Source organism: Zosterops lateralis (genome assembly GCF_965231275.1).
Source record: "Zosterops lateralis genome assembly, chromosome: W".
Classification (NCBI taxonomy): domain Eukaryota; kingdom Metazoa; phylum Chordata; class Aves; order Passeriformes; family Zosteropidae; genus Zosterops; species Zosterops lateralis.
The window spans coordinates 861,692-880,480 of NC_139801.1; the positions used below are offsets into that span (position 1 = coordinate 861,692).

An 18,789-nucleotide genomic window follows, 5' to 3' on the forward strand; every position below is an offset into this window, starting at 1 on the left:
GGCTGTAAGAAAGCCCTTTCTTCCATTTTTCCCATAGCCCCCACAACTTGAATTTTAGTATCACTTAATGGTCCTAATTTTGTGTTTAATGCTGAATGTGTTGCTCCAGTGTCCACTCTTAATTCATGTTCTTGTCCTCCAATTTCTAGGGTTACCTTGAGATCCTCGTCTATTCAGCTCTGATTCTGACAGTTTCCGAAAACAAATGCTTGAGCGACATCTGCTGTCCCTGAAGCCAAAGTTCCCATATTTCCCATAGTAGTTGCTCCGTTCCCCATTCCCAATCTCACTGGACATTCGTTTTTCCAATGCCCCATCTGCTTACAAAAGGCACATTGATTAATATCCAACCTTCCCTGGACCCCAAACACATTCCCAGCTCCCCCTCTTCCCTGACTTTGCAGAATTCTCCCGTGACCGATACCTCCTCTCCCTCTTCCCCGCCCCCTTCTAGTCTCACCCCCCACCGCCTGCTGTAGCACTGCTAACATGCTAGCCTGATGCCTTTTCACTGTTTCCTTCTCCCTATTATTATACACTTTCCAAGCAACTTCCAACATCATCTCTAAATTCCTCGTGTCCTCCCCTTCTAATTTCTGTAACTTCTTTCTAATGTCTTCCTGCGACTGCCCCATAAAAATCAAAGCCAATTGTAATTTTCCTGATTCTCCTTCCACTTCCAAATTAGTATATTTCCTGGCTGTCTCTTTCAGCCGTTCTAAAAATGCAGAAGGAGATTCATTTTTATCTTGTCTTACAGAATATAATTTAGACCAATTTAAGGTTTTAGGTATTCCAGTCCTAACTCCCTCAATCAGCAACTCTTGGTAGTCTCTAAGCCTTTTCCAACCCCTGTTTGTGTTCGGGTCCCACCCAGGATCCTCTCTTGGCACCAGATCATTCAAAGTTCCCTCAGCCAGCTGCAACCGCACCATTTCCCTAGCTCTCTCCGTCATGACCCGTAATACCATCTCCTTTTCAGTGGAGTCCATTATTGTATCTAGTAAAACTTGTAAATCATTCCAATCCGGATTCTGAGTTTTTATCACCATTTTAACCACACGAGCCACTCTTTCTGGGTCCTCCCGATACGACCCGGCTGACTGCTTCCATATCATCAAATCGCCTGGGGAAAATGGGACTTTAATCACTACTTTCTCTCCTTGCGCCCCCATCGCTTCCCTCAATGGGGCCATTAATTGAGGGTCCTCCCGACCCTTTCTCCCTTTTCTAGTTCTTTCAGCTAAGGGAGTTCTCGGCTTCTCCTTCACCTTTCTCGCAGGTGACTCTTGAGTATCACTTTTCCCCGAGTCCCAGGAAACCACTTTCTCCTCCCCCCCCCACATTCTGCTCCATCCTCTTCTTCAGAGGATTCTAAAGGGGGGGCACTAGGGGATACGAGCAATGAAATGTCTTCCTCTGTACTCATTAACTTACTAATGCACTCATCACATTTACTTCTATTTTTACATCCTAAGCAACCATCTCCATTCTCTGTCTTTTGCAAGATCATAATTCCACACTCCTTTTGCCACTCTGGTTTGTTTTAGAGAGCATAAAACAAATCAAGATAAGGTATCTCATCCCATTTCTCATTATTCTGTAAGAAGCACATCAAGGGGGTTATAACATCAGGGTTAACAGATCCATTCAAAGGCCATTCTGGGCCACCAGTTTCATATTGTGGCCACCAATGATTACAATAATCAATCATTTTACCTTTATGTAACTCTTGGTGGAATCCTTCCCTTTTCCACCTTCCCAGTAAACATCCCAAGGGGGAATTCCCGGGGATTTTATCATTGGATTGTACCAAAGCTTTAAAGGTTTTAAACGGCATCATATTTCACTCCTTCTAGTTGCTTACACACACACACACACACTAAATATAGATAGACCCAAACACCAATACTAATATTAATACCAGTGCCAATATCAATACCAATACCAATACCAATCTTGCCACTTCTCGTCGCCGCGAGGGGCAAGTGCCGATCCTGCGAGGCTTTTGCCTCGTCTGACGGTCGGCGCCTAGGCTCTCCAGACCATAGACGTCTTTAGCCCAACCCTGCGGGAATCACCGCCCTGTCTTATTAGGCAGGCACCCAAACCTAAAGAATAAAGCACCCTTTGGGCTTACCTTCTCACAGTCGTCCGTCAGGCGCGGGGTCGGGCGCGGGTCGATGACTCCCCAGAAATCACCTGGTGCCGGCGTGGAGTTGATCAGCTCGCGAACCGCCCCAGCCACCCCTGGAGTCCTGCCGCAGTCGCCAGAAAACTGCTGCCCATTCCCAAGAGAAAACACAAACCAACAGAGTGTCAGTTTATGCGGTGCTTTATTCAGGGCCCGAGGACCTGAGGACTAGCGTCCTAAGTCAGTGTCCCGAGTTGGTTACAAAAGATGCTCATCTTTCATACCTTTGTTACAAGTCTTACTTCATCAGCCTACGTGCAGTTTCCTACATACTTCACTTCAAACATTCACATTCATCTTCTAGATAACCTTTCTAACGGTTGTAAATTTTGCACGCTTGCTCTAGCTAAAATAAAGGTTAATTCTCTAAGCTTAACTCCCACCATAGAAACATTTTATTGGTAACCATGTAATCATATTTCATGAGTAATCTGTATATCTGTATGTACTACATGCTCTACTAAGTCCTTTAAACGTTCCTTGCATCAGCAGATTCTCAGGCCTCATTTCTCAGGTTTGGTTCCCATGGGCCTGCACAGGGACCAACTCCTTAGCCTAACTACTGCTAACGGAGGCCTTATGGCAACACTACTATCTGTGGAGACCCTTCAACAACAGCAATATCAGACTGCCAAATTTTAGTTTTAGAGTCTTTTTACACAATTACTGATTTTTTACTTTTCCTAGAACCATCTGTGAATATTGTCATAGCTCGCAAAGGAGTTTTACTTCTCTTTGGCTTAGGAAGTAAGTTAAATGAAGAACTTAACAATTTGTGTTAAAAATGGGCGGAGATAATATTTTTCTCCTTAAAATGCCTTTATTAATCAGCTCTTACAATGGTTCCTCGATGGGTTTTGGCAGCCCGGTGCACCATGGAGGAGGAGGGTCTTGGTCAGCTCTGCAGCAGGAAGTTCAGCAGGGCTGGAGAACTCTTCCCTCGCTGGGAGTGTTCCCAGAGTTCTGAATTCTGTTTGTTTGCCGTGGAGTCTCACTCCTGGTTTGATACTTTTAAGTCACAGTGAGTCACAAAAACTGGAAAAATCTGTTCCCCTGATACTTTAGGGTTCACACGGCTTAGTATTTGTTCTTGTGGGTTTAAATGTCACTTCGGTTTATTTTTATAAGGGGTTTTTGGTGTTAAAAGGGTCCCGAGATGCACCTGGGATTTTTAATTTGCATGTACGGGGTCGCCCTGGGAAGCAGGGGCTGCAGGCTCTAACGACCTCATGGCAGTTTCACAATCAGTTATGGCGTCTCGCAGGTCTCGATGGTGGGCAGCGCTGGGGCTGTGAGGTGGGGACGGAGCGTGGCGGGCGCGGGTTCTTTTTTGGAGCGGGACAGTGGTTTGGCGGCCCGGGGACGCGGCACAGGAGCCCGGGGATGCGCCGTCTAGCAGCGGCGGCTGGCCGGCCGGCAGCAGCGGCGGGGGCGCCTGGCCCCGCGATGGCCCTGCTCGCTCTCAGCTTTCTTGGCGGCTGCTGGCTGCCCGGCGGGGACCGCAGGGGCGCCGGGAGCCAGACCCCGCGGTGGCGGGAGCGGGGGTTGGGGCCGGGCGGCCCGGCTCACTTCTCGTTTTTTTTTGGTGACTGGGGTCCCTGCGGTGGGCACGGAGGAGCGGCCGGCTTTCCCTTCCCCGGCCCCGGCGGTGGGAGCGCCCGGCCCCGGCGGCGGGCATCTCGCTCCGACGTCGGGGGTGGGGGTGGGAGCCAGGAGCCGCGGTGCCGGGCTTCTTTGAAGGGAGCGGGCAAGCCCGCTTCCGAGGTTTGTTTTAAGGTGGTCCGGGGTCTGGGGGGGTTGTAGGCTTTCTCTCTTTCAAGGCGGCAGGCAGTCCACTCTGGGTCAGAGGGAGGGTGCCTGCGGTTTTTAAAGAGCTCTCTCCTTTTGCTTACCAAGGTTGCTTCTTGCTGTTACATTACAAAATAAACATTCAAGATATTAATACACTTATTACATAACAATCAAGGGTTTCAATTTTCCAAATTTCATTATTTTCAATTTGTGTTTAGGCGGATGAATGGATATCTGTCCTGGGTAACCTGCTAAAGCAATTTGCAGTTTTTCAGACATTTGCAGCAGCTAATTCAAATAAAACATGGTGAGAGGCAGAAAAATGCAATCAAAATCTTTCTCAGCCAAGGAGGTCAGCCTTTGACGAGCTTTGATAATCAACATGGCCATAAGTTCATCTTGCATGGAAATAGTTTTGGGCATGTTATTAGGCAAAAATACCCATTTGATGATTAATAAAGAATCTGCCTTTTCTATGTCTCACTGGAACATTAAAGCATAGGGTTGTTTACTAGGATTTAGGATAATTAGCCACATTGGTAATTCAGGTGCCCAGTGGGCTGATTGCCTGTGAGAGATAGCATCAGCCACCTTCTGAAGTGCAATTTGCGCTTCTTTGTTTAAATGTCTAGGTGATAAGAGATCGGGCTCTCTCCTCAGCAAGGCAAATAATGGTTCTAAATCTGCATTTGAAATTCTAAGCAGGGGACAAACCTAGTTAATAGTCCCCAGTAATTTTTGTGCATCATGTAAGGTTTTTATCTCAGCAGAGATTTGTAGGGGTTGTGCTGAGATAGAATGCATATTTATCCTCTAGCCCAAATATTTCTAGGGAGATGTCTTTTGAACCTTTTTAGAAGCAATGGTCAAGCCTGCTGCTGTGACAGCTTGGCAGACTGCTCGCATTTCTTCTTCTACACGAATTACAGTTTCTGCAGCGATTAAAATGTTGTTTATATAATGAAGCAATAGAATATCAGGCATTTTTTCTTGTATTGGACTCAGAATTTTTGCCACATACCACTGGCATATGCTCGGACTTACTTGAAGCCTTTGGGGCAAAACCAACCAATGATATCTTTTTAGTGGACTTTGCATATTTATACTTGGCATGGAGAAGCTAAATCTGGGTGCATTATCTGGATGCAGCGGAATATCAAAAAAGCAATCTTTTAAATCAATCACTATTAGATGCCAGTTTTTAGGGATCATGGAAGGAGAAGGAAGCCCCGGCTGCAGAGGTCCCATTCTTTCAATTACCTCATTTATTTTTCTCAAATCATGTAAAAGCCTCCATCTCCCAGACCGCTTTCGAATTACAAAAACAGGTGAATTTCAAGGACTATTAGATGCGATTATATGTCTCTTTTTCAGCTGCTCCTGTACCAATTCCTGTAAAATGCCCAGTTTTTCTAATGACATGGGCCATTGGTCCACCCAAATTGGATCAGATGTTTTCCACTTCAATTTGGGGGTACTGCGCGTTCCAATGACTCTCAAACAAAATTTGACTGCATGAAAATTCCCCACTGAGACAAAACATCTCTCCCCCACAATATCAGAGGTGCTGAGACCACAAAAGGCTTAACAGAAGCAACTCTTCCCTCAGGCCCTGTAATTTGCACCAGATGCTGGCTCTGATAACTTTGGCTGTTCCCACCCACCCCTGAAAGAACTTGAGGAACTGGCATTAAAGGCCAATCACTGGGCCATTGTCTCCGGGAGATAAGACTAATGTTTGCCCTGGTGTCAATAAGTCCAGTTAAAATTAACTCCTTGCCTTTTAGAGACACTTTACATTGGCATGTGGGACGCTGAGAAGTGATACTGTTGTGTCCAAAAAACTTGTGGTAGCCCAGTGGAACCAAACTCGCCCCTCCTTTGTGCAGCTATCGGGGGTGTTAACAAAGGACCTGCCGGGAAAAGTATCAGCTGAGCAATTTTGCTACCTGCGGGAACCATGCAAGGGGGATGTGGGGTCCAAGCCATGATTTTTATTTTCTCAACTGTATTAGAGTCAATGACTCCTGGCAAAACAAACAGTCTCATAACAGAGGTAGAAGATCTACCTAAAAGCAATCCATGATACCCTTGTGGTAAAGGGCCACAGATTCCTGTGGGGACACAAAACACTGAGGAATTTGTTAACATTACTGTGTTACTGGTTGATATGTCCAACCCAGTGCTTCCTGGAGTGACTGTGCATAATTCTGCGACGATGGAGACAGAGCCGGCTGGAAGCTGTAAGTTGGTTCTGGGAGCTGTGGCTGTGAAGGCTGTGGAGCTTGTGTTTTCACGCGTCGCCATCCCGTGTTGTGAGACGAGTTTCCTTGTAAAGGCTGACCATTTTTGTGAAATTTAGAACGACAGGAATTAGCAAAGTGCGGACCCTTCTGGCAACGAGGGCATAAACTCAGTGTTTTTGCCTTTTGCACTTTTCGGCAGTTTTTCTTTATGTGCCCAGGCTTTTCACAGCTAAAACAAACCGACTGCTTCCCGGGCAGTATTTTCAAGGCAGCAAAAGCTTCAGCTATACCTTGTCCCAAAGCTTGGGAGATGACAGCAGTAGTATAATGCAATGTTCTCAGGTGGTTACAAGCTTCGACCATTTGAAGTAGTGTGGGCTCTGGGTCTGAGGGGAGAGTTTTCAAAAGGCGTTTGCAATCCTCATTTGCATTTTCAATAGCAAGTTTTAGCAGAACCACTTCTCTTGCGTGGTCATTTTCAATCTGTCTTTCCAGAGTTTGTTTCAGTCTGTCCACAAACTGCATATAGGGTTCTTGTGGAGCTTGCTTAATATTTATGAAGGATCGTTGCGGGGGTTTTTGCATCAGGCACTTTGAGAAATGCATATTTAGCTGCCTCAGTAACCCCCTCCAGGGCTTTCCTCGGCAAAGCAGCCTGTGAATTTGGATTGGTATGCGCTCCCTCGCCAGCTAATTGGTCAGTAGTTAAGGCAGCCAAGGCTTGGTTCGCATGCCCCGCATATGTTAAAATTAAATTTTCCAGTCTTTTTTTCCACTGTGCCGTGAATATTGCATATTGTGTTGGGGTAAGCAAAAGGTTTGCCAGGAATTTAACGTCATGAGGGGTCATCAGGTGAGTAGAGAAGGTTGCTCTTAGTAAATTGTTGAAGTAAGGGGACCTCAGACCATATTCTGTCGCTGTTCGGTGCAGCTCTTTAATCTCTGAATGGCTTAGGGGCTCCCATCTTGGATTCCCCCCCTTTGGGCCGAGTTGCACAGGAGTTACAAAGATTTCTGCCGCAGTTTCAAAGTCTCTGTCCTTAAGGGCTTTTTTTTTTATCTGTAGCCAATTGTTATACGTTTTTGGAGGGAATGGGTCCGGATCTTTTTTGGGGCCAGGGTCGAAAGACTCTCCGTCGCTACTAGAGTCACTGTCCGCATATTCAATTAACATTTGGCGGCTCCGGGGTCGCTGGTGGGATAGCGGCAAGACTACAGGTGGCGTCTGTGCTCTGTCCCTGGCTTTTGTCGGGGACAGGGTGCGGACGGGAGAGGGAGGGTAGGACCCGGGCTGATCGGGTTTTAACGCGGCTGCAGGGACCGTCTCCTCAGTTACTTCACAGGTCTCCTCGCCTCCCCCCTCTCTTTTAATCGCATCCATGACCGCCCTCCAAGCAGGGAGCAGGCGAAGCTCTGGCTCGTGGCCAGGCAGCTTAGCCAGGTCGTAGAGTTTTACACCGACCTTGTCCCAGTAGCAGAAAGAAAAAATAGAAGAAGGGGTGGTGTCGGGGAATATACGTGACACCCATCGTAGAAGTGACTTAAGGTCCCTCTTAGGGATGGGGGATCCATGCTTGCTCAGAAGGCGTAGCATGGTTTCGTAGACGTCTCTCTCAGTGGACATTTCCTGTCCCATATTTTAGTTCTCCTGGCTCACCTGTCACGTTGCAGCATACAGGGATTGTGGGCCCAGATGCGGTTCTTTCACCGTCACGATCAGTTCTAGGGGCGTCGCCGATTGCCGTCAGATAGCCGGTTCTTCTCTCCTCACACGGGGCACCAATTATTGGCTATTGAAGGAGAGATGGGGAGACCGACCATGATCAGAATCCGATTTTACTCAGGTTTTCCAAGAACTTATACACCATTTCAGTAAGGTTAATAATTTTTACTACAATAATTAGGTTAAAAGATCATACAAACAACTCATACATTTTTCAACATATCCATGTAGGGGGTTGATTGAATCTTCTTCTCTTGAGCAGATTTCTAATCCCATCTTCTCATGAGCTCAAAGTTCTGTTTGTTCTTTCCAGGGCATCCTAGTCACCAGACTAGATATGCTAATTAAGTCTGTCTTACTCTCGTGAATCCCCACATTGATTAGCATATTTAGTGGGTTTAGCAAAAAAATTGTCCTGATGCTGTATCCACAGCAAAGAATACATATCACCACCCTCTTGACAGGGGCAGGGGGCCAATGTAATTGACCTGCTACGTATTCAAGGCCCACCGACCCTATTTTATCTTTGCCCATGGCCTATATGTCCTTAAATGTAACTGAGTACAAACAGTACAGTTACATGCACATGGTTATAAATGTGTAATGGCAATGGAACAGAAAGCATTAGGAAGATCTATTACTTCCTTCCAGGGTTGTAAATTTTTGCTTTTTTTTCTATGAGGGTAACCATGTCTGGCAGTGTAACTGCAAGGGGGGGGGTTTGACTTTATTCAATTCTCTATAATCTATAGTCATTCTCCAAGTGCCATCTGTTTTTTAACAGGCTGCCAAATAGGATTGTTAAAAACAATCATGATTTACTTAACAATTCCCACTTGTTCTACACCCTGTCTGGATTGAATCCTGTAATTACTGCACAAGACATGACTGTTATCAGAATGTTCCCAGGCACAGCAGAGTAAGGTGATGAGCAGCACAGCACTACAGCAGCAATTAAAGCAAAAAGTGGTCACTAACAAGCACTAGACTAATAGGCAAGCGAACCTCACAGCAAGCACAGGAGCCTGCCCATGATAAGCTAAACTGTAGTAACAGCTACAAATTTGATCTAGCACATCCCCAACAAACCTGTTGTTATCTTGAACCCCTCATGCCCTATATTGGATGTCAAAAAAGGACTTGTAGTGGAGCTACTGTTATAATTTTAACATGTTCTTGAATGTCACTCATGTTAATATTTCATCAAATAAAATTAGCTTGAAGGGCTAATAATCTGCCTTATTGAGACACTTAATTAAAAAAAACCCCAAACTTGCCACTTTTATTATTGCTCTATTTCCATAATACCCCTCTGTCTACTTTATTTGGTTTAAGTTGGTTTTTCTTTTAGGCTGCTTTGTAGTTATCAATTGTGTGAAGAGTACACACACGTGTATGAACATCACTTTTTAAGAGTAGAGGGAGAAATCACCTTGTGGTAAAATGAAGCATTGTTCTGCGTACTAACTTGCCTGCCATAAGTGGTCTGGGAATTTATTTAGGAGCTGAAAGCAAGTGTTAGTGTTCATGGACTAATGCTGTTTCCATAAACAAATCGTGTTATCTTGTCCCTAAATAATGTGCTATATTGTTTTCTTCTTGCTCTAGCTGTACTTCATAAAAAGGGCATATTTTATCTGTGATGCACTAGTTTTCTTCTTGAGCACGCATTCATTTAATACCATATCTGTGACTGTTTTCCTGTAATCTTCAGCATCTTCCTTTTCTGGTGATTGATATGGTTTCATCAATAGACAATAAAAGGATAAACTAACAATTTTTTTTAAATTTATTTAGTTAGGATTTTTCTTGAGAGCTCATGTAAGGTAGCATGTGGCTTCTTGAAAGTGGGTCTTTAGTTTTAACAGTGATGTCAGCCTCAAAAGATGAGTTGGAAAACCAATGCCTAATAATTCTTAAAGGGCTCCTGCTGTCAAGATAGCTGTCAGTTGAATTCACTCTGCTATTTATCCTTTTACCCTCCCACATAACAGAAAACATCACATCAGTACCAGTTTAGCTTTTCATCTGGCTATACTAGCCTGAGTTAACTACTGACAGGCTTAGCTCATTTGACTGTGCCTCAGATGGGCAGTCATGGAGAAGAAAGCTGTTTCTAGCCAATATCCAGGCAAAGCTAAAACACCACAGAAGTAAAAAGCTGTAGCATAAAAGAGTACTGGACCAAAATCAGTTATGTGTTAAAAAAAAAAAAAAGCTGATGATTCCTGCTGCAGGCGAATGCAAACTTCCACATTTTTTTTAATAGTTAGACTTTCAGTGATTTGTACTGAGAAAACGAGGATACAAATTAACTTTGTAAATATTCAGAATTTGTTTGAGGTTGTAGGTTCAAACCCCTGGTCTGTATTGCCTGCAAAACTGATGTAAATTGGTCTTCCTGATTAAGGCAGTGATAAGAGATCTGAGAATGGACAATGAAGATCAGTTTGCTATCTAATGTTGTTGTGCAGCAATATGCCTTTGCACAGAATCATAGCATTAACTCTTTCTTTTTATATTAATGAAAACATTTAGCTCATATTTCTAATGACTACCTTCTAAGCCTTGGGTTGGCTATTTGGCATATGACAGCAATGCCTCATTAAACACAGCATATGCTTGTTCAGCTTTTTTCTACAGCCTTCATGACTAGTACCTGCATTTCATAAGAATGTCGTATTTACTCTGAATTGCCTCCTGATCTGTTTTCTTTTCCAGTTGAAGGCCAGGTGAACTAAGTTTAGACACTTGCTCCTGCACTTGAACAGTTCAAATGAGTCATTGCTGCTTTGAGACTGTCTTGGAAATCTTCATGTTGTGAAAAACAAAGTTCACTTTCTTGGTAAAATCTAAGAAGTTTAATAAAATAAAAAGAGACAATTAGGAGACAGAATAAAGCAAAATAGTTAAATTAATAAACAATTATGGCTGGGTGCCTTGGCATTCAGCCAAGAGCACAACTTACTAACAGAAGCTCATTCCTTAAAAGCACCAGCTTGTTGCATATTCATAGATCCCCATGTATGATTCAAACATTCCTCTTGAGTTTAGATGTTCCTCTGCTTAGTTTCAACTCCCCCCCCCCCCCCCCCCCCCCAACCATTTTATCTTGCAGATCAATCTTCTTGTGGCTCCATTGGAGCTCTGGTCATCGCCATCTTCATCTGGATAAAATAATCCAGGAATGCAGGGGTGGGTGGGGTGTTCTGATTATCTTTTCCATTCTCTGGGTTATATGAACAAAAACAGTCTTTATTTTAATACCATGCTATAGCCTAAGAAATATATATATTTATCACCCTACTATTTCTAAGTTTCATTAATAGCAGAAATAAAAGAAACTATATTAATGCAGCAAAGTTTTCCAACATTATACAAATAGTATTAATTTTAATATTTGCGAAAAGCCAGTAATATAGTATGTACTTATAACAATGTTATGCATAGCCATGGTGAAGCATGAAGGCAATTGGCATTATCAAAGATTAAAGATGTAGCAATATACAGCTGGTTTACAGCTGGATATAATAAGTCTGATCATAACAGACCTAATTCAGCTGACCTGACTTGTTCTAGATGCCCCTAGGGAAACAAAGACCTCAGTGTCCCCGCCTAAGCCCTGGATGCAGACACATCACTGGCCTGAGATCTGGGCAGTGCAGAGATTCCAAACCAATAGGCTTCCCAAGCTTGGGAAATTAAAACTGGCTATAAAAGGAGCTTGGAACAATAAAGGGGTTACTGGCTTTTGCCTAGGACTTGGAAGAGGTCTGTGTTGTGCGTCTGTCTATCACCCATGGACCCTGTGTTGCATAAAGAAATAGAAGGAAATGTTTGGTCTGTAAAGGGAGCTTTTTGCAGTGATTCTTTTGAAGGACTGATAGCTCATTGAGGCTTAGGGTGATTAATATAACTATATTTTGATTGCTTCTTATTTGTGAGCCTTCTTAGGTACCTTCTGTCAAGAGGTAATACAAAGTAGCTTTCATAAATATAACACTGAGTTCTTTTCTACATGATGTTATCTGAGGTCTTGCTTTCAGTTGTCTTTATGCAAAATTCAAAAGTAGTCAACAGTCTGTTACCAGTTAGTGTCTGCTGTTTTGCTGATACCAGATATTTTGAACTGCTTCATCATACAATAAATAAGTTGTTATGGCATGTGGATAAAGGCTTAACTTAAAAGCACAGTAGCATTTCAGTATGTTTTCTCCTTGGGATTAACAGTTTTGTTCTAATGTGATAGCATACAAACAATAACAGCTGCTTTACAGTAGAAAAAATACAAATATTTTGGTCTTGATTAAATTCATGTGGAAAAACTTATATTTGCTATTACATTATGTAGCAAAGTGAAGATTACTTTTGTAATCTTTGTAATTAATTTTGGGTTCAGCAGAGATCTGTTACTAATGTCCATTCAAGTGGACAAGGATGAACCATGTAGGTGTGTGTCTGGAATCTGGCTTGTCTTCAGATGGTAGGATTCAGGGTGGTGGATGAAAGTGATGTAGTTATGATAGTGTTAAATCACTGCATGCAAAAACTAATGCAGATAGTGAAGCCTTCTAGTGGAAGAGATACCTTTTGTGGTTTATCTGTGATACAATGTTGGGTTTAAGAAAAATATTCTTAACAACTTTATTGTACCTACTTTCAGTAGCACCCACAAAATTAAGGAATTTAGGAGGATTACCTGTCTAGGAAATGTTTTACATTTTTAAGTTCCCCTGTTGAAAGAAAAATGAAACTCTCTTAGAAGTAGGAAAGAAACCGAGGAATGTAAGAGGTTGCATGTTTGCATTGCTTCTCATAGTTACTATTGGATTTTATTGTGTGCATTTCATATAACTTTTGTCACTTATTTTATATAATAAAGCCCTGACATTTACTGCACAGAATGTGGAGCTTATATAGGGTCAGACTGCTCCAAGGACAGATAAATAATTATTAAGTAAACCAATTAGATACTTTTAGCAGTAATTTAGAGTAATTGTTGAAATGGGCTTCTTGAGGAAAGGATAGTGGTGATGTCCTTAATAAGAGTATCTTTGCAGATAGAGTAGAAGAGCGTGTCTGAGCAGGTTGCCAAGTGAGCCAAAAGCTTGGAGTGACTTGTACAGGGAAAGAAAATGGTCTCCTTAATTAGAAAGGATGGCAGTGTTGTGGGATGCAAAATGCTTTGTTTACAGTAGTGCAAAAACATAGTCATGCTGCAAGACTTCTGAGCGTTAGGTTTAAGGTTTGTTCCTACATATCCAGTTCATCTTATAATGATAGAATTGTGGGAGAAATTGGAGTAGGGCAGAAGAAACAATGTGCCATCTGGTTTTCAACCTCCCCAAAGACAATAGGGATAATGTGGAATGCTTACATCTTAACTGTGATATTTCTTGGCCTTGTTTCTTGCAGTTGGTAAACATGAATTAACTGGGCATAAAGTTGCAGTGAAGATCCTAAATCGACAGAAGATTCGCAGCCTTGATGTTGTAGGAAAAATCCGCAGGGAGATCCAGAACCTCAAACTCTTCAGACATCCTCATATAATTAAACTGTAAGTTTTGCTTGCTATAATCATATCTATTTAAACAGTAGTCTCTTGCTCTCACTGGTCTGAAACATGTTTAAAGGGCAATACTATTAGTGGTATACTTTTAGGAAAGTAACCAGTTTTCAACTATGTAACCATTTTTGGTGTACTTTGTAATGCATTTTCACAAAACTGATTATTCTGCAGGGCAGAGGGCTTCCATTAGTTCTTTACTTACAAATTCCTTGAGCAGGGATATAGAAAGTAGTGGTGTGATGGATGAGGCATAAATTTAAAAAATCTCAACTAATCCTTTATAGTAGATTAAAAAGCATATTAAAATATATTTCAAGTAGTATTTTAGAATATATAAAATAACATTTAGTAACACTGTGCCTATTACCCTTTCGCATATATTTAAACATTATAAATATAAAACCTTCAGCATAATCAGAAGATAAACTAAAAAAACTAGCCTAAACAATAGAATAACAAGAGTTAAAAGCACAAATAAAAAAAAGAACACAAACTCTAAAATGATATGTTCTCTTAAAATTGTGCCAAGAGAGCCAAAGCACACATGAAAGAAATAAAAGTAAAAAAATGAATAAAAGAAAACCACCACCACAGCCTGGAGACCACCACCACTAAAGACTAAGCATGCCCAGAAGAGCGTAGAGTAATTACCATACTAAACGAGAGTGAGCAGAATCTAGAAATAAATATGTAAGACCTCAAAAAATAAAAAAGAAAACAAATCCCCTGGAGGGGGGGTATGCGTGTCTTTAGTAAAATTATTCCCCATGCATCTCAACATCAATAAATACATACCGCTCTAACAACTAATAATAATTGTAAAGTTTTTATTCCGCGACGTTTCAATGGATGCTTATAGTAACATCTGTGGGAATTGACAATGGTCAGAACATGGATTCTTAGGCTCCAGGCAGAGAACTCTCTCAATCTGGCCTGGGAAATCATAAGGAGGAACCCAAAACAATCCTTGTAGATATCCTCCTCCTGACACCTGGTGTTTTTCTAACTTGTTTACTAGTAGAGATGTTTACAAAAAGGTGGTGCCCTAAAGGACCAATCCTATTCATTGTACCCAAACACTGGATAAAAAGAATCTGTCTTTCAATAACCTTTGCTATAAGCCCTCTGAAGAAATTGGAGTTCTACGTGTCGTTACATGAGCCGTCCTGAATTGCAATAATAAACATCCATCTCAGTTTTTTAGCTGCTGCTTCTGTTTTCTTTTTTCTGGTTATGTTTGAGCTTTGTTTCTGCTTAGAAACTGAGTTCAGAACAAGATTGTAAAGGGTACTTCTATAGTAAGTTTGTCTTTTCTTTACTCAAAATATTTTTAGGGTTGTGTTGGTCAATGCCCTGTTTTTTCCTATGTAGATGTTAGCATAGGAAAGAACACACAATCATGGAATTATTGCATGCGGTGCTTTATTGAGAGCTATAGGGGCCAGGGGTCCAGGATCCAAATCTTGACTCCACCGAAATCGAAAAATGACAGTTTTTATACTTTTCTTGTTACATAAGGATACATGTTAATCATTAATCCCCATTGTTCCATTGATTCTATCCAAGCCTAAACCTGTAACAATGATTCTTGTGATTATTGCTTAAGATTCTGGTTTAAGAGAATGATCATATTTAGTTATCAAACTAACACTGCAATTAATGATAATGTCATTTATCGTACTAATGATTATACAGGTACAGATCCACCTGACCTAACTTTATTCTTGAGGCCTACGTACTTTATTAAGAATCACCATAATTTCCCCCTTCTCCCCCATTACCTAAGCAAAGTTATACTTGATTTGGTTAAAACAATAGCATGGAATGACATCCTGGTTGCAGTGAAGCCAACGTCCCGTTCTCAGGCCCTGCTACCTCAGAAATCATTTTAACCCTATACTATCATAGATGGTGCTCTACAAGATTTTTTTGAAAGATAGGCAGTCTGTTAAATGTGATCTCATTTCAGAGTTCTTCAATAGAGCTGTTACCACTTAACTAAATAAATGTGATATTTACAGTGTGCCTGTTTACATTTGTTTGATCAGTACCTCATCCACAGAGATTGGATGGAGTACAATTATGTCCTGGAGTAGACACCTTGTATCTGGTTTGAGGAAATAAGTTATAAATACTATTGATTTAATTATTTTTTCTATAAAGTCAACCTGTACATCTAGCAGGGCAAATTTAGAATGTGGGTGACTTTCACTGTTAATTTTGTTGTTGGAGTTAAGGTTTTTTTATTGGCAGAGTCTTTTCTTTAGATCATGCTTTCACTGATATATGCCATCCCTATACACTCATTTGGCAAGAGCACTTATACTGGAGCTAAATTTGATTGTGTCAAATCACACTGACTTCAGTGGATCAGTTTTCAGAAGACTATTGAGCTGATTAGTTTGGCTGCAGAGCTGCTGGTGCTGCCAGGTAGAATTCATGAATGAGTCCAAAGTACATAACTGTAGCTAAAACAAAATAGGAAGTGTAAGTGTTACAATTGAGATATTTAGGCTGGAACAGGAATGTGTACTTCTGGTGCTGCCAAACTTTTAAGTCATCTTAGGTTTCAGGTTGCAATTTCTTTCTTGGGGAATTATGGGGAGAATTTTCTCTTCTGCATGTTGAGAGAAAGGACAAGACAAAGGAGATGATGGAAAAATTGATGGGTCCCAAGCTTTTCATCTGGTTGTCTTGCATTTCCAAAACAGAAGGGTTATTAGCCTGAATGTAAATAGCATTTGAGCTATAACGGATAGTGTTGTGTAGATAGACTTGCTGGTGACTTTGGATCATGCTGCTTGTGCTATTAGCTGTATTAGGGAACTGCTAGGTTGTTACAAAGCAGAGCAACACAGACTCCCCAGGCAGGTGCAAAAGAGAGCTCCTTTATTGCAAAAACCAGGCCTTTTTAAGCAGTTGAGCTTTTATCGGTTACATACTTTTAAAATATAACAAACATAATCCAACCAACCACCATACACCACGATGTGAACACGTGATGGTTATATAACTTGTTTTTCTACCTCTAATTCAGCTGAGTCGCTCCCATTGTTCTTTTCTACTTAGCCAAAGTATCAGGAGTGAGCCATGATTTTACAAGGCCTTCATTTTGTAAGGTTTTACCTATCCGCAACACTAGGTAGCAGCTCAAGATAATTGGCATAAAGGTAATGAGATTATTTCAGCTGAATATTACAAATTAGACTATGTCTAATTTGGAACATCATGCTTTATTAAATTTCTTCATACAATGCTTTACCAATATATACAGTTGCAAAGCTGCCTCACAAAGATTTTCTTTTTATACCATGCTTTAAATAAAAACTTTTGGAGCATCTCCTTTTGTGGTTTTTGACCTCTAGCAATAGAATGTATCTTGTTTTCCTATGTAAATTGCCTCTGTGCATTCTGATCATCTATGCTGTGTGGTTTCATAATCTTACTTTTAGGTATGTAACTATTTCACAGCGTCCTTTTCCATAACTAGAAAAATGAACTGACTATAGAGAAGCATGATTGAATCTTCCAAGACACTGAAAATGTGAGATGCAGAAAGGCTCATTCTTTTCAGTGATACTAAGAGGTTTATCTTCCAGCACTGTTCACTATTTCACTATCTAGAGGATGAAAAATGAGGAGTGTCAGGGCAATAAAAAGGGACTTTAGGACACTGGGTCGAGTGGTTGATAGGGCAGGAGCACAGGTAGTGTTCTGTTCAGTTCCTTTGGTGGCGGAGAAAAACGATTAAAGGAATAGGAGAGCCCACATTCTTAACAAGTGGCTCAAGGGTTGGTGTCATCAGCAGAATTTTGGGTTCTTTAATCATGGGGCAACTTTTTTGACACCTGGCCTGCTGGAACTGGATGGGCTCCATCTCCCTGTTAAGGGCAGAAGGATTTTAGCTCATGAACTGGCAGAGCTCGTTGAGAGGGCTTTAAACTAGTTTTGAAGGGGGAAGTAGATGTAGCTGGGCTCTCTGGAAGCAGGCCCAAGGGTGCTAAGCCTGAGTTAGGGGTGAAATCATTAGCCCAGCTGAAGTGCATGTATACCAATGCACACAGCATGGGTAACAAACAAGAAGAGCTGGAGGTCATGGTGCAACAGCAAAGCTGTGATGTAGTCGCCATCACAGAAACGTGGTGGGATGACTCACATAGCTGGAGCACTGCACTCGATGGCTACAGGCTCTTCAGAAGAGATAGGAAAGGGAGAAGAGGTGGAGGGGTGGCCCTATACATTAGGGAGGCTTTTGATGCCATGGATATTTTAACTAGTGATAATGAAGTTGAATGTTTATGGGTAAGAATTAAGGGGAAGGCCAATAAGGCTGACCTCCTATTCCTCCTATTGGGAGTCTGTTATTGTCCACCAAACCAGGAAGAAGTGGTGGACAACTTAATCTAAAAGCAGCTGGAGGATGTTTCAGGATCACCAGCCCTTGTTCTTGTAGGTGAATTTAACCTACCAGACATCTGCTGGGAACTTAATATAGCAGAAAAGAGACCATCCAGGAAGTTCTTAGAGTGTGTGGAGGATGACTTTTTGTTGCAGCTGGTGAGTGAGCCCACCAGAGGAGGGACTATGTTAGACTGGTTGTTTGCAAATAGAGATGGGCTAGTGGGAGATGTGGTGGTTGGAGGCTGCTTGGGGCATAGTGATCATGAAATTACAGGGTTCTCGATATTTGGTGAAGTCAGGAGGAACATCAATAAGACTTTTACATTAGATTTCTGGAGGGCAGATTTTGGCCTATTTAGGAGACTTATTCAGAGAGTTCCTTGGGAAGCAGCCCTTAAAAACAAAGGAGTCCAGGAAAGGTGGGTGTGCTTCAAAACAGAGATCTTGGGGGCGCAGGAACAGACTGTCTCTGTGTGCTGAAAGATGAGTTGGTGAGGCAAACGTCTAGCCTGGATGGGCAACAAGGTTTTGAAGGAACTTAGGAATAAAAAGAGGATGTATCATCTTTGGAAGGAGGGTCAAGTTTCTCAGGAAGCATTTAAGGGGGTTGCTAGGGCATGTAGGAAAAAAATTAGGGAGGCCAAAGCTCAGTTCAAACTTAATTTGGCAACTTCTGTAAAGGATAATAAAAATGTTTTTACAAATATATTAAAGGTAAAAGGAAGGGTAAGACCAACCTTTGTTCTCTATTGGATGCGGGGAGTGTTAGCATTGAAACACATAATCACAGAATGATTATATGCAGGTGTTTTTATTGAAGAGCTCTGGGAATCAGGGGTACAAGGTACAGACCCAAATTTGATTC

General features: G+C 41.8%; 1 protein-coding gene across 7 annotated transcripts in view; it reads left to right on the forward strand.

Annotated features, from left to right (window-relative positions):
* Positions 1–18,789, forward strand: part of LOC310922100 (5'-AMP-activated protein kinase catalytic subunit alpha-1-like) — a 125,215-nt gene that overhangs the window by 25,323 nt on the left and 81,103 nt on the right. For 6 of the 7 annotated variants that reach the window (XM_083882444.1, XM_083882445.1, XM_083882446.1 and 3 more), the window contains exon 2: positions 13,370–13,511. In XM_083882444.1, the coding sequence (XP_083738570.1) occupies positions 13,370–13,511 (142 nt within the window). Of the gene's footprint in view, positions 1–13,369; positions 13,512–18,789 lie in introns of those variants that run through there. The other variant, XM_083882450.1, reaches the window with a different exon arrangement.